Source organism: Haliaeetus leucocephalus, unplaced genomic scaffold, assembly GCF_000737465.1.
Source record: "Haliaeetus leucocephalus isolate CR32 unplaced genomic scaffold, Haliaeetus_leucocephalus-4.0 Scaffold306, whole genome shotgun sequence".
NCBI lineage: Eukaryota > Metazoa > Chordata > Aves > Accipitriformes > Accipitridae > Haliaeetus > Haliaeetus leucocephalus.
Window position 1 is genome coordinate 746,466 of NW_010972742.1, and position 24,012 is coordinate 770,477.

Here is a 24,012-nt window from a genome sequence, read left to right on the forward strand (position 1 = left end):
GGGAGTACGGACCAACCCTCACCCCCCCCATTTGCAAAACCCCCCCCCCCCCCCAAAAAAAAAAAACCCAAATAGAGCTTCATAATAGAAAAGTCATGCCACTCTGGTCTTTCACCATGCACATTATAGATTGTGTATGAATTTGAACGTACAATTTGTACTCTTACAGTACAAAAAGAGTAAAGTGAAAGGCAGTAAATCAATATTATTTGTAATGATTTGCACAGATAGGTGATAAATGAAAGCCTAAAATGCTATAGGGTTAAAGACAGAATGAGACATTTGTATGCATGACATAATTGACAGTTCAGTTTGACTGCTTTCCATGGCAGACAGCATAGGAGACCTGCTATCATTCAGAGTTGTACTTTTCTTCAGAATCACATTGAGATGTTCTGATACTGCCCTGGGGCTTAGCAAAATCACACGTGAATGTACCTTCAGAAGTGTGCTTGCTGTCATCTTGATTCTTCAGTCCTGGGGAGGGATGGGCGTACTGCTTGCCTGGGTATTCATGTTGTACTTGTTACTTGCTTAAGGCTTCTGGAAAGGGAAAATATGGAAGGGGACTAAGCCCCTTTTCTGGTTTGACTCTTGCATATCATCAGATAATTGGGCAACTTTTTTTCACAAATCTGTTGATTTTGGTATGGGCAGAGCATTAGTGAATGATAAATTCTGGCTCATGACCAAACTGCTATATAGGCAAAATTTAATTTAACGTTGAGGATCACCTTTTTCTTCTTTCTTCTACTTTGGGGGGCACAAAAATGTAAACTCTGCAGAGGGCTGATAAATGTGTTGTTCTTTAAAACACACACTACTTCAGTCTAGTAAAACATCAAATGAAAAGCTTCTGTCTTTTTTTATCTTTTTCTAATTTAATTCATTGTTTTCTGTTCCTTTCATTCAATGAGTAGCAGCTTTTAGCAATGACAGATATTCTATTGTGACTGAAATATGCATTTTGTAAGTCATAACTTTACTTGGTATTTAAATAAACTGTGTATGTACAGTGTGCAAGATTTATGCAGAACACAGCTGGAGGTATTCTGCTCAGAATTCCTATGGTTTAAAATGTCTCTTTCAAGTTTGAAAATGTGTTGTGAAGTAGATACCATTATGATAATTGGAAGTTCAGCTTCTCTGTCTTGCTCTATTATTTTTTTTTTTGAATACAATTAACACATCACACACACTTCACCTGGTCTCTCCTCATTTACCTCTGACACTTCCTTGATATTTATTTAGACACATGTGGTGTCTTTGCTTTGAACTCAATAGTTGGTATATTCACTAGATTTTTTTTTTTTAATAAATATTTTTCTCGTTTAGAGATATACAATTAGTTTGCATTGTTAGAGAAAAGTATACATATTGATGTCAATTTAAGTCTTTTACTTATTTGTTAGATGATCAGGACATAAATTGTATAAAGATTGTAGAGAAAACTATGATTACTCTCAAATCAAAGTACCTGCTGAGAAGTTGCAGAAGCAGCTCATTTTATTATAGTTCTCACAAGGGAACAGTACAGAGAAGATATGCAAAAAGCTATCTGGAGGAAAAAAAAAAACCATAATACATTTAATTTGAAATTGTTATATTTTCTTTAAGGTAACATAAACATGAAGCACAGAACTCAATGTTTCGTTTGAATTAAGCTTTATTCTTTCAGATTCAGCAGCAATGCTTTTATTTCTGAAAACGAAAGACAGTAAGTTTGTTTTAAGAATAAAACCAAATTCCTAAAGTGGACTTAATAAAATACTATTGGCATAGTTTTTATATCTTAAATAACACATGTAGTGTGCTGTGTTATGTAACATGAATAAAACTATTAGCAACATAATGCCAATATCCACCAGGAGACAACTAGAAATTATATGGAGTAGTTTTTATGATTTTGAAAAAAAAGAGAGCATCTGACAAATCAAATTTTAGTGATACCACAGGGGAAAAGAATATGAAAATATCATAATACTGTATTTCATTTGTGGAAAGTAGGTTTGGAGTTCTCTGTTTTTTCTTTTTCCATTTTATTTCAGTTTCAGGAACACTCCTAAGGCTTGGAGGTTTAATAAGGAATAAATGCAAAATCCAGTCTAAGTTCGATCCTCATGATGAAGCACGAAATTATTCTGGATTATTTCATTAGTTTTAGCTGCAATTTGGAACGAACTGGGGCTATGTTTTTGTAGAGTTCCTGTACACTGTCCATTCCTGTAATAGCTGTTTTCCGTAGTATTTTCAGTAACTGTATTACTGAAGATCACTGATATTTGTAAATTAGTTTATTACAGGAAAAAGGTTTCATCTACTGAATAAGAATTCATTTTCTTTGTTTTAAAATTTAATTGATCAACTCCAAGCTTTTCAGGTCCAAGATTCCAAAGTTTTCATATGAAAGTTCAAAGCTGTTTAGAAAAAAATGGAAAGTAAGCTGTGCCCTTGAATGAGTTTTATATAATGTATGATTTTTATTCTTACAAAAGGGTTGTCTCTGATTTCTCATGCATTGTAGAAAGTCTTCCTTGTTCCCTGCAGCACCAGTTGGTTGTGAAATGGAAATCCACACAGTGTGAAGGGTTCTGAAACGTTGTCCACAACAAAGAAAGTGGGGTTGTGACAAAATACAAAAATGAGGTGTGTTTGGTTGCTTCACCATAGTCATCACCATGGAGAGATGCATTGTTCTACAGCTGCATCTTTGCTGGGTTGCTTAGGGAAGGGCATGATGCAGAAACCATTAGAACAGGGCATTTATAAAGGAGACCTATATCGCAATAATGCAAAAGGAAATCAGTGTTTTCTTTTGAGATACCTTTGACTTGGACTTCCAGTTTTCAAAATGCACATTTGAAATTATCTCTATATAAAACTACTTGGAAGAGTGTATTTTTTTTAATTTCTTTCTTTTTTTTTTCTTTTTTTTTTAATGAAATCATTCTGTAATAAAATATTTCAAGTACTGGCTAAGCTGTAAAGCTTAGGGCTGATAAACAAAGCATCTGAAGCCAAATGGCCCCTTAGCTAACCCCAATTAAAATAAAGATTTCATTGCGCTCTGTCCTGACAGAGAGGGAACATATTGTTGCCTTTAAGGGAGTTTGGTTTAGTTAATGAAAGAATTTATTTCATTTTTTCAAATACAGAACCTAATTAAATAAGTTTCAACTTGACTTGTAGTTGAGGACATTTTAACTCCTTAAAGGTTACTTTTGTGTCCAAGTGTAGCTCTCTTTTGAATAATTTCTGATGCAATTATTTAGTTTTGTGATTTATATAATGAGAAATTTTATAGCAGATCTCATGTGAGTAACTATATGTCTGTTTTATATACACATACATATATGTTGTTGGTTCTAAAAGTGTAAACTTGTTATTGACATTACTCTCTTCAAGCATCCCATTTGGCATTAGGTATTACTCAGAGACAGTAACTTGTACTAGATTCTTAAAAGTAATGTGGAAATGAAGGTGGCATGGTTTTGCTCAGAATGCACTTTAAAAGCTGTAAATTATATATGTACATTGCTTACTCCTGCTGTTCAATGAAAAGAAAGATATATCAAAGAATAATTTTTGGTGAAGGTCTCCAAGCAGTAGTTAAAATCTGTATCTCTAGAACATTTTTTTCTTAGAGAGGATTAATGGTGAAAATGAAAGCAATTTGTAAGGATTACAAATGTGATTATTTTGCCTTTCTTTCAGGATCCATCTGTACTTGTATAGGTAAAATTCATCTCCCATTTGTCACCTAATAATTTATTACATATTGTCCACCAAGAAAGTATGAAAAATGAAGAACACATTTATCTAAAGCTGCTCTATTCTTACATGCAAGAACATTTTATACTTAATACTTGAAGGCAGTCAAAGAATGGGAATGCTGTTGCTTACCTTAATTTCTTGCCTAAAATTTAAAAAATGCTAAATGGCTGCTGTGTCTCTGGTAATAAAATCATATGAGATTAGTTACAATCTCTATTGAATGATAGCGAATAATACTGTTTGGCTGTGTTGTTTATACTTTGTCAGAGTAGTAACTGTAATTAAAAGCACCTAACCAGCATTATTCAGAAATTGGTGGGTTCTTTTAAATTACTTGTTACAGAAGCTGAATCTAATCAAGGAAGTTCATGCTTAAGGTAAATAATTTTTAGTTCTTACAGGTATGAAAATATTTTCTCCAAATGTGTCTATGAAACTATAAATATATATTGTTTTGGAGCAGTGGCTTTCCAATTAATAGGGAGGGCTTCTTTAGCAAAATTTTAAAAACATACATATGTTCCGTCCCTTCATTTGGGGATTTTAAACTAATGTTTGGAGTATGTGTTCTCTTCCAAATGTCACCTAATCATGTGTTCTCCTTTATGTGTTGAACAAATTGCATTTCAGCTCTCTTAAAATGAGTTTCCAGGGTGAGCAAAGAAGCTGTCTCCGATAAAGGGCTATTGACTTCCCTAAGTCAAAGTCATTCCCAAGGCTTTTGACTGCTTCTGCTTCAGGTCTGTGTGACGCTGGATTTGTTACCTTCAACTATGGAGGTTAATGATATTCAAAGAATTTCCACCTGTGTGAGGAAACAAATTATTTTTATTTACAGATAAGTCACAAAATACTTAATGGTTTGGGAGGGGCTTGCAGAGGCTTTTTAGTTGAAAAAGAGTGTTCTTTCATGCGGGTGTGAACATGAATGAAATTAAGGACGAGATGGTACTGGAGTCCTACAAATCTCTTACTTATTTGGCATATGTTACGGATCTTGAGATAACTGAAAAGCAGTGCTGTTCTTTTCTCTTCTGTGAATTTTTATAGACCATTATAATTAAGATGTGTTTCAGAAATCTCAAGAATAGTTGCCAAACATAACCAAAATAAAGCATCGCATCTAGCCAGAGTTCGAGATATCCTCACTCTGCCCTAAAGCTACGTTTCCCATCCATTATCTTGTCATAGCTTATTGTGCTCAATTTTAATTAAATTTTAACAGCAATTTTGCAGTCATAACTGACCTGAAGGTTTTCCAAAGACTATCCCACAGGATATTTCCCTTATGTGTTTTTCTTGTTTTTTGTTTTTCATCTTGTTCAAATTCTGTTCTTTGGAAAAGTCTTTGGTGATGGAAAGCATGAAACAGAAAATGGTATAATGACTTGATTGATAGGTATCAGTTTACAACCAGAAGTAATCGATTGCATTTTGTATACATTGGGAACATTGATTCTACTAGTCATATAAAAAGTCTTAAAAACTGATATATTTGATAAAGATCTTGGGTTTTATTTAATTCTACTTATGCTCAGTGTAGTGTATACACTGAGTATTCTCCATGTAGGTTTCAACATACAGATGCCAAATCTTTAAGTACAAAACCTACTTTTACAATGCTGCAACCTGCAGTTCTTGCTTTTCTGCCTTTAAGGGTGTTGTATTCACAAATGTTATGCACAGCTTTTACGTCGATATCCCAGAGTCTGAAAAGTCACTTTTTACGCTTTAAAAAAAAAAAAAAGAGTTGGCTCATCAGTCCTTATTGCTATATAGGAAGCCCTGTAATATTAATTGGTTGTCAAGTCCCTAAAAAATAATGGATTAACACACTTGATCATAGTGCCCTGTTCAGAAGCTGAAGTTTGCTGACGTCCCCAGCCTCTCTATTTAACACAATTACAGATATGTATTCAGGACATTTGAGTGGATTGCATTTCATTAATACGATTGGAGCAGACAATACTAAGTTGCTGTTGGGCCCGCTCTGACAGCTAATTACTGAAATGAAGTGTGTACATGGCTAAGAAACAATGGAGCACTTGTCAGAAACATTAAAACAATGCAGAAATAGTGCCAAATCTTGGAATTGCTCCTCTGAACAGTTTTTCTTGTCTCTGCAGACCAACCTTGGGACATATGTGATTGCAGTGGTGAGTTAGACTTTAGGGAAATGAAGTTTTTTACTGTTGACTAAAATGCTATATAGTTCTGTTTTGCCCTTTTCCTCTGTTTAATTCAGATGCTTCTTCGTACTTACCCCAATTGCTAAACACACTTACCTCTTGCTTGCAGACGTTGTTGCACATTTTCCCCCATAAAATGTCTGACCTGGTTATTTGAATACCAGAGATACTGTGAATGTCAGACAGTTTTGTAGCATTATTTACAGGAAAAGATCTCCCTGACAATTTGAAGGACGATAGGGAGTGGCTTCTCATTGTCTTTTCCAGTATAAAAAAAAACCATGGGCAATCAAGTGAGGTTTGTAACAGCAAAGGTTTGAAATAAATGAGAAGGAGCTATTCTTTGTACAGTAGGTAGTAATTCTGCCAAGCACTTTATCAAATGATAATGAAGAAGTTTGTATTGGTTTTGGGGAAGACTGGAGAGACACTTGGGATAGGCCTCTGTTTGGGTTTATTTAATACACAAGCAACAGCAGACTCAATAAATTTCTTGAGACGAAGATCTCAGTCTGATAGAGTCTGAGGGGAGAAATAATATTCAGGCTTTCTACCTTCCCTGTCCTTCCTGGACATCTGCTTATGACTACAATGGAGACGGAACACCAGGCAGATGGACTTTTCATGTGATCATTTATGGCCTTTGTGTTCTAAAATTGTAGTTTTCAACTCTTCTTTTGTAATATTTTTTTTCTTTATCCTATATTTGGGTATCAACCACTGGAAATGAGGTGTTGCTAGAGAATTATGTAACTTGCCATAATGTAAAGTAAGAAAGAAAAAGCAAGAATTTGTTTCAGATGCTGAGTGGACGAGGCTCTCCCATCCCATCTCATCTCCATTTCAGGCATTCTGAGGTATTTTGGTAACAGTTGTCTTTCAGAAGGGGTGATGTTTCTGTTTAAGAAACTGTGCCATACCTTTGGAATTGAGCACTTTCTATACCTATCTGAAAACTTCTTGTGCATATGTCATTCTAGAGTAGAAGCAGCTGAAGTTGCAGTGAGTTCAGTACTGGGGGGGAGGGGGCTTATCTCAAGGCTTTTGTAAAAACCTGTATTACCCAATGTGGTTTTGTCTTTATGATATATCTGCAGAATGAGTAAAAAGAATATAATGCTGGCTACAAAGCATTTTTATCATCCAATTCAACTGACTTCTGTATTGTTGTAAAAGAATATGCTAGTTATTATTGGAGCTTTTTTTTTTTATTGATGTTAAGAGGAGTCTTGGGTTACCAGTGTAGTTTATCTTGATGAGTGCATCCATATCCCTGATTATAATGAGAGCCAGTGCTACCTCTGAGCAGCTCCTGTTATTTAATCTGTGCATCTCCAAGTCCACAGGTAACATGGAGGCAAGGGAGTTTGTATTAAATACACTTGAGCCTTTATTACCTCAGGGGTACTTGCTCATCTTTCTGGTTTTGCAAGGCATTTTTCTTTTTAATCCTTAAACATTTCAGTTAGTAAACAGAAACAGGAAACTGAGGTGGTTTTTTCATTCCAGTGACAATAAGGATCAGCTAAATATGCTGATTTAATCATATTTGCAATCTGGTGACCTGTAAAAAATTGCAGCTTAGTTTCTTGGTCAGTATGAAAACACACCTTTTAAAATGTACCACTTTTAATAACTCAAGAGTTATAACTAAGGTGCTTAAGACATTTTGCTTTAGTGTTCATTCACAACTAATTCAAGGATCTACTCCAAGCCATACCATCAGGCAGTAAAATAATTGCAGTAGAAAAATATTCTATTTCTTGTTGAATTTTAATTGAATCTAAAAAGTTTTGATTCAAATCTGCTGCTTCAGTTGGAGAAAAAAAGGACAGTAGCAGCTTGCCAGTAAAGGGTCTGTTGTGCCTGATCAACTCAAAAAATTCATGTTGAGGTGCTGGAACAGTTTGCCATTCTTGCAATTCATTTTACAAAACAAGTTCCAGACTGAGCTCTGCTTTCATGTATTCTCTCTCCATGGAAATTATGTCCTTTTTCTCATTTCAAATTAGATGAGTACAATGAAATCCTTATTTTACATATTTATTAACAAGGCTTTCATCCCTGTGGTGTTGTAACTATCCTCACTACTTTATGCAAAGAAATTACAAGGAGAACTCCCAAACCTTTAGGAGGTATATGTGATCACTCTTTTTCAAGCATTGTTGCTCATATCTGTATTCTTGCATGTTGTTCCACCATCCCTTATTTGCTGGCCTTCCTTTCCTTACACTGTTGATGGCATTGATTTTTTATTTTTATTTTTTTTTAATTCTGAAATAAATCACATTCTAGACCTCATGCCAAGTTCAAATCTCTTTGGATATCCATTGCTAGAGAATTGATGAGTGAAGAAATGATGTCAACTCCACTGTCTGGCATGTGGAGGGTTAAGGGAATCTTTAGCCTCACCAAAAAGTATTTGGTCAGGTACTCAGGTGCTGGAAATTTTCTTAGCAACATCAGTCACCTAGGAACATGATCATCTGCTGTTCTGGGGTAGAGATTACAGAGCTTAATGATTAGCTACTATAAGCTGCAGCTGATGCCAGACTCTACCCCCTTTACACCTAATTAGCCTCATTAATGAGCTCTTCTGCTCTCCACAGAGAGGGCTTCCTCCTTGGAATAGGAGGCAAAAATACTTCACCCAGGTAGATGTGCTGAAACCTTTAATTATTGCCCACACCTGCAAAGCCTTGTGTCTCTGACAGCAATATTGCTTAGCTGAAATTGCGCTTATTTATAGTGACCACAGTACAAAGTATTAACTCTTTAGCACCATAAGAATTGTTTTTTAGGCTTTGAAAGTATTTATATAGGGTATAAATCTAAGCACTTGAAAATTTTATGCTTAATAAAGTTGGGTGTATTGTGTGTGGGGTTTTTTGTATGTTTTTAAAAGTTTCTGAGTATTTTGTTTAATCCTGAAAAAGGAGTTTAAATTGCTGTTGAATGTCAAATATTGCATTACCAGAACTAAGAACACTGTTAGGCAAGTTTCATTCTTTAAATGAGCAAGTTTTACATTTGGGGCAATGTAATTTTGTACTGCTAAAATTAAAATATGGAAAAATATGGATGTAGTAATCAATGTAGCAGACAATAGCTGAGCTAATGAACTGTTCTGGTGTGATTCTTAGCTATAGCAATTATTGGTAAATATCTACTATATTCTAGTGTTTAAATTTCTTGAAATTTGATAACATTGTGTTTGTTTTATTGTTTATTTGTTTTGATGCTAAAGTAGCTACATAATATTTTTGCATGTGCATTTGTGTCAAAGTGATTATGCCCATGTAGAGCAAATATGTATGTACACTTATCAAATTAGCTCAAAAGGCAGCTCAAGTCAGTGTTTATTCTAGTTTTTAATAGGGAAAGTTGAAAATGCCAATTTCTCAGTGCAAATACTTTGTCAGTTATTTAGTAACTTTTTCCACAGTAGCCAGCTTTCTTGAATTTTCACTGGGAAATGCCTACTGTGAAATACCTAGCATCTGTGATCTAGATACTCTGTGGCACTGGAAAGAATGTAATCCAGTCCTGCGGAGTAAGCAGCTTGCTTGAAGATGAAGCGAGCAGGCGGTGAGTGTTTTCTTTTACTGTTCTTTCATGGTCATTCACCTGGCTTTTTCAGCTTCTGGGCTGTCATTGCAGCAGGTGAAGCAATCACAGAGAAGATCTTGGGCTATAGGATGCTCAGAGTCTGTAGGCAACTGTAGTCACAAGTTGTGGTTCTTTCTGAGGGAGTTTGAGCCAAGGAATTTTTTTTACTGGAAATTTATCTTCTAAAATGAATAGAAGATCATATGCCTCCTGCAAGGTATGTTCAGTGCCTGTGTAGAGTGATGGGGCTTTTCAACCAAACTTGTGAGATTGTTAAGTTTTAGTCAACTTTGTTTCCCTTGAAGATGTTCTTAGCAGAATGCTGAGCTAAAGTGAACTATAGCATTAAAGTTAAAAAGTAATTTGGAACAGAAAACATGTATTCATACAGTTGAAAGAATATTAAGAAACTGAAAATAGGGTCTCAACGCTGTGAGGTAACTGCAATAATAGGCATCATTATTAGCAATTCTTATGAATAGGTAGAACAAAGTTTGGTTTACTTTATTAATAATTAAAACAGCAGCAAGCCTCATCAGCCAAGATGTAATAATGCACCATGTGAATCACAGAAGTTCATGTGCACTTTTCCATGAATGCAATTTGAATTGCATGCCAAAGTAAAGCATCAAAATGAGTGATTTTTCAAATATTTGGGTAATGTTTAGTGCTCCTTATAACTATTACATAAATGGGATTGAAGTCTGTGAACTCTTCTGATTGAAATCTCACCTGTTTCCTGGGTGAGGAAGCCTGAGGTTCCAGGGCAGATGAGAAGGACTTTTACAAGATAAAAATTATCATTGAGGGCATGTGGGTCTGGAGGAGAGCAGAGTTGGAATTTTTGGCCCTGCAAATATCTGCCCATCTGCTCTCTGTCAGAATATGTTAGAAGTGCATCTGGATCCGTGCCCCAGAGTTTCAGCTCTGAGCGGGTCATGTGCTTGTCTCCACGACAACTCAAGGAACTGTGTAAACTGCTGCGCTCTGAGCCAGATGCTTCTCTGCACATGTGGTCTAATTAGATGGCATTTTCCCCCCCCCCCCCCAAAAGAGTTCAGAAATTTTGCATGGTTTCTATGTCAAAAATGTGTAGCTGATATAATGGGAGTTGGGAGGAGTCATGCGGCCAAACACTAAATAATTACACTTGCTGCAAAGCTCGACTTCAGTGCGTGTGAGCTGTAGGTTTGCAGGAATGCAGAACAAATTCCCTTCAGTTGCTTCATTGTGGATTGAGCAAAACCTGTGGGGGAAGTGGTGAAAGGAAAAATCCACTTTATTTTTGTCCTCACACTGCATGCAACTTTGTCATTATGAATATACTAGGAAGGAATTGGGGGATGGAGACAACTTACATGTCTTGCAATAAATGCTTGCAAGACACAGCACTCTCAGTCTCTGAGAGGCAGGATTTCTTTTTTCTTTTTTTTTTTTTTAAAGGGTTTGAATAAAATCTACAAGAAGTGAGATGTTGTAGAGGAAAGCCTGGGGAAATAAAATCAAACCTAACTTTACAAAAAATGATACTTTCTAATATGGCAGGATCCTCAACCTATTGTGAGATGAGGGAAGGAGCTTCCTTCGGTGTCAGTGATCGAGGAGCTCTGTTAAAAGTAGCACAGTTTTTGTGATTACATTAGTGTGGCTTTTTCTGTGTCTTGCCTTCCGATGTGGTAAAATCTGAGCCTCTTTCTGACAAACAAAGAGTGAATAAATGGTAAAAGGAGAGAGTTCTCATTTATTTTAAAAGGGAAATGCTTTACTTTGCTTTTTTCCACCTATGATGAGAAGCATCTTGAGCAGCTGTGGACTTGATTTCTTAGTTCTTTCCCAGAAGTTGTTTGGGCAGACATGTAATATACTAATGCTCTGTAATGAGCAGTATAGAGGCGAGTGTCTTTGTGGCAAGTTCCGGTTGTTCCCAGGAATGGATGCTGTTGCATCTTTAAGAGTCTAGTGACATAAGTTACTGATTTATAATCTCACATATGTGATAGATAACCACAGCAAGCATATGTGTGTATGCATTTATGTATTAATCATTGACCACTTAGGTTTCCCCAGAGACCATGACATGACTTGAACAGAAAGGAATGAAACCTTTTTCCAGTGTTCCTAATCCGGTGCCTTTGATTACCTCTCTCAGGGGACATGATAAATTCCTTCTCTAAAATGACTTATTTTCTAGCTGTGTTTTTTCATGGCAATAGTTGAGGCTTCCACACCAAATTATTGAGTGGTGTAACATGGTGACAGATCAAACCTCAGTGAGTTCTGTTATAGTAACAGCATTTACTTTGCCAGTTATTATATGAAGGAGGTGGCATTGCATATCTTGTTATCTTTTATCTTGTGCGTTAGTATATCTACCAGAGACTAGATGTCTCTAACTCAGTGAAAATCTAAAGTTTAATTCCATCATATCCATTTTATTTATAGAGACTGGGGTTTTGTTACCTAGCGAAGAGAGTGGGATTTTATGACCTACCTTTATGACTAAAGCTTCTCTCATGTTGCTTTAGTGAAGTTAAAAAACAGTTTATTCCCTTCTGCATCTATATTAGCATTTAAATAGTATATTAAAATATTTCGATCTTGAAAATAGCCATTTTATTCAATGTGGTTTTGGGGATCATGATACAAAGGAGTCATACACATCTTGCACAAAAACATATTTTCAACATATTTACTTGGGTGAATCCTGGAAGCTTGATTGATTTGGATGAGTTTGGGCTTTTTACATGTATCTAAGAAATCAAAAAGCAAAATATTAACATTTGTGACCTTTAGGCATATTGGCAATTTCTAAATCTTGGCCAACCATTTATCATTTTTGCAGAGATTTTTCTTCTATTTTAACAAAATATTTTGCATTCTATTGAGTTTTAATAAATGAAACAAAAAAAAGCTTATCATCTATCTCATAGGAAATACTTTGTGTAGACTGCTTCTCCAAGCACACTTTTATATTTTGTCATAGTATAAAATAACTCATATAAAGAACTGCACTGTAATTTTTTTTCCTTTTTTGTATTGTCACTAATGTTCCACAATAGTTAAAACAGAAAAAGGCCTTTTTATTATAGGGAACCTGAATTGGTAGCTGCTTTGCATGCAGAACATACTAGCTTCAATGGGAGTATTGCTCATGGAATGATTGCAGAACTAGGCCCTGAAATTACCTTGCCAGCTAATGATAAAATCGCATGCAGGCCACAGGGGTTTTTGTGGAATAAATATAAGAGTGGAACAATATACAGTACACATTATACCAGTAATTTAAAGCATATTCAGGACAAAGAGAGAGTTCCTAGTGCAGGCAGCATCATAGAGATTTGCTGTATCTGATAAAGATTAGGTTTCTCAGCTCATAATACCATACTATTACTTTTCTTTTGTTAGTCTTTCAACACCTACACTCGTGCATTGACACAATATCAAGTAGGAAGAGGAAGAATAGCCTCGTATTTAAGGTACTGAACAGGGATTAAAGAAATTTCGGTTCTTTTCCCTGGCTCTGCCAGAGACTTTTGTGACCGTGTACAAGTTACTTATTATTTTCATGCCTCTATTCTTGATCTGCGAAATGGTGGGATTTTTTTTTTCTTTCTTCTTTTTTTCTCTCCCCCCCCAGCCCTAAATGCTTTGTTGCTGGCTTCTTTGCACTTTATCTTCCAGGTTTGTTGCTTGAGTTCTAGAGACACGAGGCTGTATCGGTTGCTTAGGGATAGAAAACGGCTGGCTGATGTAGGTGATTCAGAAATCAGGGCAGGCAATGGCTTGAATTAGCCATATAAACACTTTGAAAGATGGCGTGCTCTATTACAGTAAAGTAGTTTCATTATTTGTGAATACGAGTATGTGTCATTTTACTTGGTATAACATGAAAATGCCAGGTATCCTAATAAACTAAAAGGGTTTGAAATGAGAAGCAAAAATATTGCTACGTGATGTAAATTTTTTCCAGTTACACGTTTTTCATTATTTTATTTGATGTTTTTGTGCAAAGTTTGTCAGATCCTGTAATGGTGTTGGGTATTACCATCTGAAATAATGTGTGAAGGAGTGTTGTTGAACTTTCACTGAATCTATCAGTATCTGAGCTGGTTTTCTTACAATGTTTTAGTGCAAATAAATCTTATTCTATATTTTTTTCTACAAAAGTTTATCGTATTTTTAATATACCTGAAGTTTTTTGACCTGAAGGCATTTTGGATGTTGTAGAATTGATTACAGTTTAATAATTCACTGCATTATAATAATACATATACTACTAGGGTTCTAAAAGAAGCACAGGCCACAGAGTTCTAATTACAATGTTCAAAAAGATTTTGATGAAGTCTGAATAGCTGCATATTATAATTTCACATTTAAAGTTGAGTTGTGTGTTTAAATTGCTTCATCCTTGTTGGCAGCCTGCTGGTAAATAATAATACCTTCAGTGGCTGCAGGAAACAGATATATGTCCTTTCTGAGGACGCTTTACTTTTATTTGGGTTTTGGTCAAGAATGTATTTGTTGATATGACTCTGCTTTTTTCCTACAGTCTAACTCAGAGCTCCAGGTGGTATCTAGTTTGATAAAGGGAATTACATAAGAATTTTGAGAATGCTTTACAAGGTAAAATTTTGAAATTTATTAACTTCCAATATCTACATGAGAAAACTGGGTTAAAGCCAATAACCACAAACAACTCTACATTTTTGCAAGCTTTTACTGTTTTCTTTTGTTAGTGCAAGGTGTACAACTTCGTAGTACAACCAGAAAAAACACTTCTATGACTATTTAGTTATGTCCAAGTTAGGAGTTCAGGGAAGCATGTTGCTTAAGTTATTTTGTGCACTGCAGAACATGTCTGTCTTACCTCACATGATTTGTCTGTCAAGGAATGTTTTGTAAAAGAAGCTCCCAGGCTCTTGTAAGGATAATGCCTATGTAGCTGAGTACAGCTTGCTATATGTGCACATACCCATGATCCACAGCACAGGTATAAGCTAAGTTTTGACACATGACATTTTGAAGGGAATGGTGATGTGATTCAGTGTTACAATTAGTGTTGGTGATTCAACTGACTTGCAATCACCTTTCTCCCTTTTCTTTCTCCTTCAGTGATATTATTACAACTTATTACAGGAGTTATCAGATCACATGCAGAAGAATGACAGCTGTCAGAAATTCCAATTCACCAGCAATTGCAAGCATTGAGGATTTAGAGAAGTGACCCATTTTGTTTGATACTGTAAATCTTATAAAAAGTATCTATAAAAAGTAGAGATACTGTAAATCTATTAAAAAAAAAAAAAAGTGGTGGGGATATTCACTCTTGATGTTTCTCTACCAGAGGTTATATACCCTAGTGAGGAACACGAAAAAACAGTCTGAAATTGGACTGGTAATTGGAAGTGGGCATTTACATGAGACAGTAAGTATTTGGGTAGTATGGTCTCCGTTTGTAAATACATGTTTTTTAAATGCTTTTCAAGATTACACTTAGCAATACTAATTTATCAGAACTGGTAGTCTCTTTTTGAACAGAGTCTTAATTTAGTGTTCTTCAGAAGAAGTGTGGTCAAATCTCTAAGCACATGATTTCTTTGTTCCTGAGCAGCATCTTGAAATGCTAATAAAGCTATCGTATCATTTGCTTAATGCGGAGTATTTGATCTATGCTTTCTTGATTCCATTATGACTGAGGCAGATGCAAAGAGCTTTCTTGTGCTGAACGTATGTACTAGTTATGGGGAGGTTATTTGTCGTTGCAATTGCAAGCTGAATGAGCCAATGTCCTATCAGGTGTCTGTCACCAATTTCAGATTTTCTTTATGGAATCCTGCTGGCTGACTGATGATTCTTCTTCAGCTGTGATGAGCTAATCTTTCCTTGACATTGTAATCACAATTCTTGAAAGGTCTGCAGAGCAGTTGCTTGCCTTTGGTTGTTGTTGTATCTGACATTGACATATATATCCAGATCAGTAAGATCATTCTCCAATCTTAGTTTCATTATAATTCTGGATGGAATTAAGGATGATGATTCCTAGAATATCCCTACAGGCTTTACTTTGTCATTTGCAACATAACCAATTTTAGTAAAGGATGTGGTTATTTGCAACATCTAGGTAGTAATAAAACAGTGATATATGAATCCCTTGCATGTCATTGTTCTTGCTGTGTATATGGGATTTTGCTGCATAGTATACTGACACTAGACTTATGGCTTGTAGACTATCAGATTGTCATCTTGTTCTGCACCTTTAAATTCCACCCACATTTTTTCATTTCGTGGCTGGTTTACAGAGCAGCTCTAATGGCTTGTGTATTTATTAGAGAGGCTTTGAAAGAGCACCTACATGGTTTAAAGGCATGCATACAGCAGCACAAAATTCATTACCCTGCACCACATGCTGACCATGATAATGCAGAAGAGATTACATATATCTTCCATGGCATAACTTTTAGGGTTGTCTAAACATAAAGTCTTCAGGTTTGGGTTGAGGTTTTTTTGTGTGTGTGGTTTTTGGTTTTTTTTTACCCTTAGAATCAAGTTTTGTGAAATCTTTGCTTGTGCAAGAGAGACTCACTGTTGACCTAATTTGAACCCTGTCTTTATTATCTTTCTGTTTTCTCCAGCAGTCAAATGCTGGCTTTAAAGCTGCATTACCCAGATGCACAGTTTGGTGTCTCATCTCTTGCAGGAGTGGGAATAGTTAGGCTTCCCTGACTTATGTTATCACCTGTGTGTCTTTCCAGAAGTATCATTTATGTTTGTCTCTGTCCCGTCCTCCAAGTCTTTCTCTAATCTGTGCTGTCTTCTGTTCCACGTATTTTTAGTCCTTTATATTCACTGTGAAAGTTACTGCCATAACCAGTTAGCTGGCCTGTCTGCGAGTATGGTAAGTTGGACAATTCAGATATGATACTTCTCTCACAATAACTGTCTGCACGACGTCCTGTACCCTCTTCTGAAAGTTGTTCTTTCTGAGGAAAAGTGATTTCACTGAAAGATGGGGGATCATAGTGAAATTTTTTACAGCTTAGCTAACCAAAATCAGGTTTTATCTTTCAATTTGCATGATGGCTTCTTAAAATATAACAGCAGGTTTCATGAAACTCTAGAACAGTCTGAAGTAAGTCCTAGACTCCTTTTGCTTTTCACTTGCTGCCTTAAGTAGTTTCAAACGTTATTTTAGAATGTAACAGAATTCCAATTTAAAAATAGGGCTGGCAACAGATCAGATGTGGGCTGAAACTTTTCATGGTCATGAGATAGCAGCACTGCCCTGATGAACTTCATTATGCCATATGAATATAAAATATTCATATAAAGGGAGATTTGCAAAGGCATAAAGAAAATGCACCTATTTTTTCAGTGCATCTGGGAGTCTTAAATCTTAATCTTATATTTTAAAGTTAATTCTCTCTTGTGTTAAGATTGCAGATTAAATGTGTAAATTTTTGTATTAAAAAAATAATTTTGTGATCCAATCTTGAAATACGTGTAAATTATCTAATATTACAGATCAAATCAGATTCCTCGTAGAGTTGCACTGTGCACGCGTTTAGAGCATTTGCAATGCCATATCTTAGCCTCTGTTATGCATTTATAATTGGAGAGGGGAATAATGGCTTTTTAAGGTGTTGACGAGTCAAGGCCTAAATTCAAATTGTTGGAAACAGCAAGTTTAGGAGTTGATGGGTTTATCAGGGCAAGTTATTAAATTGTTTTACGTGTGAGCAAGACCGCTCATTTCACAAAATATCTGCAGTTCTTAGCATGTTCCCTCATGTATAATGTCATCTGTCAGTAAAAGCAGAGCTGAATAGCTTTATAATTTACAGTTAACTAAATCTGTCAAGAAAATGGTCTTATTGTCCAGCTTGTCCTTTTGTAATGAAGCTGTGGATGGGGGTTAGCAACAGTGTGTTCACCCTTCTGGAGGTCGTGGAGGATGGAAGGTACTAATGCATTCTAAGCTGAAAAGCTCATGCTTGACCTTGATGTTTAAAGTTTTTCTTATCATCTAGCAGCAGTTGAGCCTGAATTGTCTCTTAAGAAGTCAAAAGGTCTAATCAACCTAATGAACAAACTCAATCATTAGTACTTTGGGGAAGGAAGTGTGTTAAGACTATAATAATACTGGGCTCCAGCAGCTGCAATATGTATGTTTATAGGGATGGTATATAGCTCGATTGTAAGAGGAGAAGCTGGTGTCATTGTGCTGGATGTACAATGGAGTAGAGGAAGCTTCTGTTTGGCAGGGTGTAGTTCTTGTTCTTTCCTCAATGTTCATACTCTTCTTTGACCATGAGAGAAATTTTAGGTTCTTGTAGATTATAGGAAGGGCTGCTTGTTTCCTTTAAAGTGTTTTGTAGGTGAGGATTAAATGAAAGCTAAACCTTCCTCTGGTGAACCTCTTCTCTGATCATGGGCTAATCTATACTTTTCTTCATGTATTCCTCCCAGCTCTTTTCACCTCCAGATTGTATCTATGTCAGACAAATATTCTTCAGGCATCCCTTGTTACGTTCTGGTAGCCGAATTTGATGGGAAGGCCTTTTTCATATTGGTCAAGCAGCCGTTACATCCTGTTGTTTGTTGTACTGTTGCCTGGGCCATGCTTGGACAGTGTCTGTCACTACTGTTTCTGTAGTAACAGATGCATTTGCAATCTCCTAAGATTTTGTCTTACTAGTTGTAGTGCTCTGTAGTATCCTGACTTGTCCTTCCTGGTACCTGAGAGAGTTGAAACAAATCTCAAGTGGGATGGTAATAGCTGAATAAAATATATTTAGTTCTTGCATAGGGAGCTTATATTCATCCAGATTGTCAGTCCCATCTCAAAATCAACTAATGGCTTTTTCCATTTGCCAAATTACCTCTTGCTCCAAGTCTTGTTTTGACACTTCCATGTCATGCAGAAGTTCTGTCCCTTTCTGCTGTCTACTAACATGAGTGTGTGATCAGCTGTTAGTCATTAAAACCTTTCAGACAGTACATACCTTGATTTTTGAGACAGGACCTTTGTCGTGGCAGTAGTCAGTGTGTCATGGAGACTATCACCAGTGCCTTGTATACCAGGCACATACCAGCCAGACCTGTTTTTCCAAACATTTTTCCTTTGTTTACTTTGAAATGAAGTGTCTTATGATTCTTTATCCTGATGAGAGCAAAGCGACAGGGGAAAAAAAAAAAACAATGTGTTTTTTCACACTCATGCTTCTTGCCCAGAAAGACTGTAGTGATTTTGTTTTTCCCTGTAAATTCCTGCTAGAGTAAATCAAAGACAGTTTTTTATCTTTAAAATTAATTATCCTGAAACTGTAGTTGTCACATAAGAAAACTGCTTGCTTTTCCAAAACCATGGAAATTCATTGGCCCAAGGAAAGGGTGACAGAAACTATCCTAAAAGCGTGACTTCTTCCCTCTTTGAAAGAGAACCATCCTGTGCTTAGACAGTCACTTGCAATTGATCCTTTTGCTCATGTTAAGGACAACCTGTGACCTGTGGCGTTTGTTGACTGCTGGGTTAGAGGTGAGGTACATAGTATATCATCTTGGTGATTCTGGTTGTCCAATTCATTGGGGGCCAGGAGGAATTTTATTACTGTGGTCTGAGTATTTGAAGCCAAATGTTTCCTTCACTTTCCTCATAAATTATGTTAAAAACTGATATAACTGTTTGTGCCATTTAGTTACAATGGCGAGGTTAGTTACGTCAAAGGACAGGCAATCATCGGTGATTATCTGCCATCAGGTTGATAAGCTCTGGGGTAGTACCAGACCTCAGTAGGAAGTGTATCAATAAGTAAGTTTGATCGATTGTGAACTCAGGGAAAAAGGTGAATACCTACAGATTTTAAGAAATGTGACAGTTTGCCAACATAGTTTTGTGGATTTAGTATCCTTTTAGTGTGCCTTAGGTGTTAGAAGTCCTGGGGCCACATGGTGGCTTCCAGCAAATTGGTGGAGAAAAACCAATATGCTCAAGCAATGCTGTGGCATGGGATTTTTTTGAGCACAGTCATTTTAGTGGCCCTGTTATCCTGACTTTACACAGCCAATGGTAGAAAAGATTGCCGATATAAAAAGCCTTCAGAAATGGAATGAAAACCATTTTAAAGGTTTTTTGCTGTCTAATGTTGATTTTGAACACTCAGCAGATGAAGAGTCCAAATATAATTTAATACAATTATGAAAAAGCCTCCATATTAATTACACATCATTGTAATTTTATCATTCTTTCTTACTGTCTTGTTTTTAATTCAATAAATATATTTGCTTGCTGCATTGAGTATTTGTAGATTTAAGCGTGGAGGAAATTTGTGCCCTTATGGCAGCTGTACAGCAGACTTCAGCATTAACATAACTCATTAAAATAAGATAAAAGTAGAGCCGCAAAACAATTTCTGTCTTTTGCCAACAAGGTTGTGAAAAAAAGAAATTTCACTCATTCAATATATGAAAGTCTAATCTGTCTGAACTGTGGAGAGAACAGAGTAAACATCCTGACTTGTTGGTGCAGGTTAACTGGCTGGGTCTACTGAGGCAGATAAGCAGAATATACAGAATTCAGATGACTGTGTGTCATATTTTGGGGACATTAAGTAAAATTACCTTTTTGGATGATGAACGTTCCTTCACCAGCATTTGCAAAATGTGCATAAAGCAAATGTGTTTTATTTTGATGGTACGCAATTTGCCAGTTTCCAACCTGTTTCTCAATCACATGATTGAAACCTGGAAACAAACTACAGTTCACTCAATGTTATGTAAGGCCTACTTTATCTATTTATTTTGGAAGGGAAGTAGATAAAATGGAGGCAGTGGATTCAAATGGATTCAGACAATGCTTTTTCAGTGTTTAATGCTCTGAACTCTACAGGGTGAACCCATCACTTTTTGTGAAGAAACATTTGTGTCCCATCGTTCTGCTGTCATGAGGCAGTTTCTTCAGAATGCCATTCAGCTCCAGCTCTTTAAGCAGGTACTGGCTTAATTGCTCTAACGTAGAAGCAGATTCTTTAACAATGTAACTAGTTTTTTTGAGGGCTGTTCCTATATTCCTTGATCTGTCAGCCACATAATGAGGAAAATTCATGTAGTTGGCAGCACCTTAATTCCTGCTAGCTGGCATTTCTCAGATTCAGGTGATAAGGCTTTCTACATTTTAAGAGGTGTATGGTTTTTTTCCCTTAAAGGTCTCTGTGCTCAGTTTTGATCTGAGCATACCTAGACCCAATATATCTGCTGTAAACTTTGTACTGGAAGCATATTACTGTTCAACATGATATTACTGCTTCAGGGAAGCTGAAAACATGTATGTATAGACAAACACATGAATGCTGTTTTTTTAGTGAAGCAGCAAACTTTTCTGCATTGGTAAATAAACATTTTGCCAGTTTTGGTTGTATTTTCATTCTATTTAGAGTCCCTTTCTGATAAGACTATTGGGATTTTTCTAGCAAATGCAGAATAAAGTCTTTCTGAAAAGATAAAGGATGGGATGGTTGATTTGTTTACACTCTCTGATGTAGTTCATTGATGGCCGTCTGGATCTTCTTAACTCCGGCGAGGGCTTCAGTGATGTTTTTGAAGAAGAGATAAATATGGGAGAATATGCAGGTAAGAAATACAGTGTTTTAAAGTAATTTCAGACATTGTTCCTGACTTACTGTTTGTGGGCCATCATGATGTAATGGGTCTTTATGGTTACTCACCTAAATAACTGAGGCTGCAATGATCCCTGTGGGTTAAAGTGTCTTAAATTTTTGTTCTTTCCTCTGTCAAGAACTTTGTTTGAGTAATGTATGATAGTTTAAATAAAGTCTGTTCAGTCTTACAAAACCTCAGCTTTACCACTTGGCTAAAGTGCAACTAAAAGAGTTCTTCCAACGGAGGATGCTGAAAAGCCTTGGCTTTACCCAGAACTACCACAAATTTCTTTTAGCGATCTTAAAAAAAAAAACCCAAAACTCAGTGTTTTCAAATGTCTTAAAGAAAACCCTTATAAAATAGAAATGCCTCTTAGCAAGTAAAAGAAAAATTGTAGATATCCCGTCAATTTTTTTTTGTTCTTGTGTTTCCATTGAAAGAAAAGGATGGTTGTCCTGTTCTGTTTCTGTACTCTTCATGCTCCTAGAACCACGAGTGCTAACACTTCAGATTTCTAGCTTGTTTTCTATTCAGTAGAGAGTTACAGTTTGTTTGTTTGGTTTTGTGATTCTCTCTAGGTAGTGACAAATTGTACCACCAGTGGCTCTCTACAGTAAGGGTAAGAACACAATCTTCTTCCAACAGACATTCTGATTCTTACTGGACCATTGTACAGTTCTGTGTGGCTGTTAACATCTGTCCTCATGAACATGACTAATCTGTTTCCTGCAGTGTTTAGCTGTGACCAGCCTGAGCTTAGTTGTGAGAAACTAATGCGTTCTTCAGATGAAGTAAAGAACAGAAGAAAAAAAAACTTTAAAAAAAAAAAAAAAACAAAAAAAAAAAAAACTTAAAAAAAAAAAAAAAAAATCACCAAAGGAATTATCAAGTTTTTGAATCCCACTTTTAATGTCTTGGACACAGCTGGAAATAAGTTATTGTCAATTTAGAAAATAATGTGGTTTTCCTTTCCCTTTAATAGAAAAGTAAAGAAAAGGAGAAGTTGCCACACCAAAAAGCTCTATTAAAAGCTAAATGGTGTGAGTGCTGAATGGGGACAGCACTGTTTGGGGTGTTTTTTGTATCTCTTTGGTTTAGTGCTCTAGTTGTATAAATTAAAAATTTGAATACTTTTAGAGAATAATATGTTGTTATAGCTGATAATTGACAGCTGATTTTAAAAGTCTCTTTTGATGCATAAAATGTTGATGTATTGAAAAGTGAAATATTTCTGGTTTATGGGTATGAGTCAGTAGGAAAGACTGAATTATTTTCTGACAGAATTGAGTTTTGTAGCATTCCATTTGCCTATTATCCTGGTTATGAATGGAATTATGTTCCTTAAACAAAATGCTGGGCTCAATATTATCTTGATAATTTTGAATTAAACACATTTTATAAGTCATGCAAAAAATCCCATCATATAGTTAGATAGGTAAATATATATGCATAAATATATATAAATATGTAGGTTGACAAGTAATTTTGAAATTATAAGAAAGGGGAATGGCTGAGAAATTAATATAAAAATAATCCCTTGATTGAAGATAAATTGTCATGTAGTAACAGAATAGTAAATCTTAAAACTGCATCTGATTGCATTTATCTCTGGAAGTATAGTTTTGCACTGAAATAAGAAATTATAAAATTATCTAAGATTTTATTCCTTGGATTTTCCCCATCTCCTGGATTTATCAAATAAGGTACTGCACAGCAATAGTCAATAGCATATGGAAGATGTGTTAAACACTGACCAGACTAACAGATTTTTCTGCCTGACATATTACTGTCTTACAACTTTTATTATGTTCACTGCATGCAATTCAGCTATTCTAGAATTAATGTTTATGACTGTAGTTAGATTTCATTTTCCCTCAATTTATCCCTTTATTGACTACTTAGATCTTAAAAAGGCAGCATGCTTTTGATAAATAGTATTGTGGGATCATGAAAAGGAAAATAAAAGAAGATCTTTCTTCTTCAGATTGAATGTATGGGCTTTTCTGAAACTGAATTTTCTGCCCCAGGCATTGAGTATTTGGTAGAATGCTTTTGTCTTAAACTTGTTTAGGATTTTAATGCAATGTACAGGACACCCTTAAGCGTGAGTGGAACAATCGCAGAACACTGTTTTGTGAGATGACCTATAAGACAAGGGGGTCATCATATTAGGAGACACTGACATTTTTCATTTGAAAACTGTATTGGGGTTCCTCTGGAGAACCAGAGAAACATTTAATATGTTTTTACTTGTGTTCTTTTTCTTTAAATTTACTATTTTAATATTCAGCTCTGCTAATAAGCATAGTTAATGCTTTGTTATTTTAAGTTAAGAATGGTGGATTTTAGATTGCTGTTTGATTTAAAGAGCTTTGATGAAATTTATTCTATTGTTACTATAATTACAGAAAGGAAGTGGAGCCATTTTAAATACAGTAAAGACCAAGGCTAACCCTGCCATGAAGACTGTCTATAAGTTTGTAAGTATCGAGTACTGGCTTACTACTGAGATAAGAGTCTAATTATGATTCTGTTTTAACCTTTCAAATGAAACCCAAGTCTTAAATTCATTTTTATTGGACTCACAAAATTACTTAAAATATGCATTCATCTAAATTTCAAATTTAAATTGAAAAGTCATTTTGAAATTTAAACATAATTGAAATGCAAAGGAGGAGGGGAACTTGTGATTTCTTTTGAAAGTATAGATGATAAATTCTATTTATTACATAGAACTATTTCTGGGAAATAGTGCCTATATGCTCTACTAAGCAGCTCTACCATC

At 35.6% G+C, this 24,012-nt stretch overlaps 1 protein-coding gene across 2 annotated transcripts in view; it reads left to right on the forward strand.

The window, feature by feature from the left end:
• The window catches only part of DENND1A (DENN/MADD domain containing 1A), a 213,853-nt gene that overhangs the window by 144,939 nt on the left and 44,902 nt on the right, over window positions 1-24,012 (forward strand). For both annotated transcript variants that reach the window (XM_010570716.1, XM_010570718.1), the window contains exons 14-17: window positions 20,458-20,559; window positions 21,110-21,197; window positions 21,806-21,846; window positions 23,636-23,707. In XM_010570716.1, coding sequence (XP_010569018.1) covers window positions 20,458-20,559; window positions 21,110-21,197; window positions 21,806-21,846; window positions 23,636-23,707 — 303 coding nt within the window. The remainder of the gene's footprint in view (window positions 1-20,457; window positions 20,560-21,109; window positions 21,198-21,805; window positions 21,847-23,635; window positions 23,708-24,012) is intronic.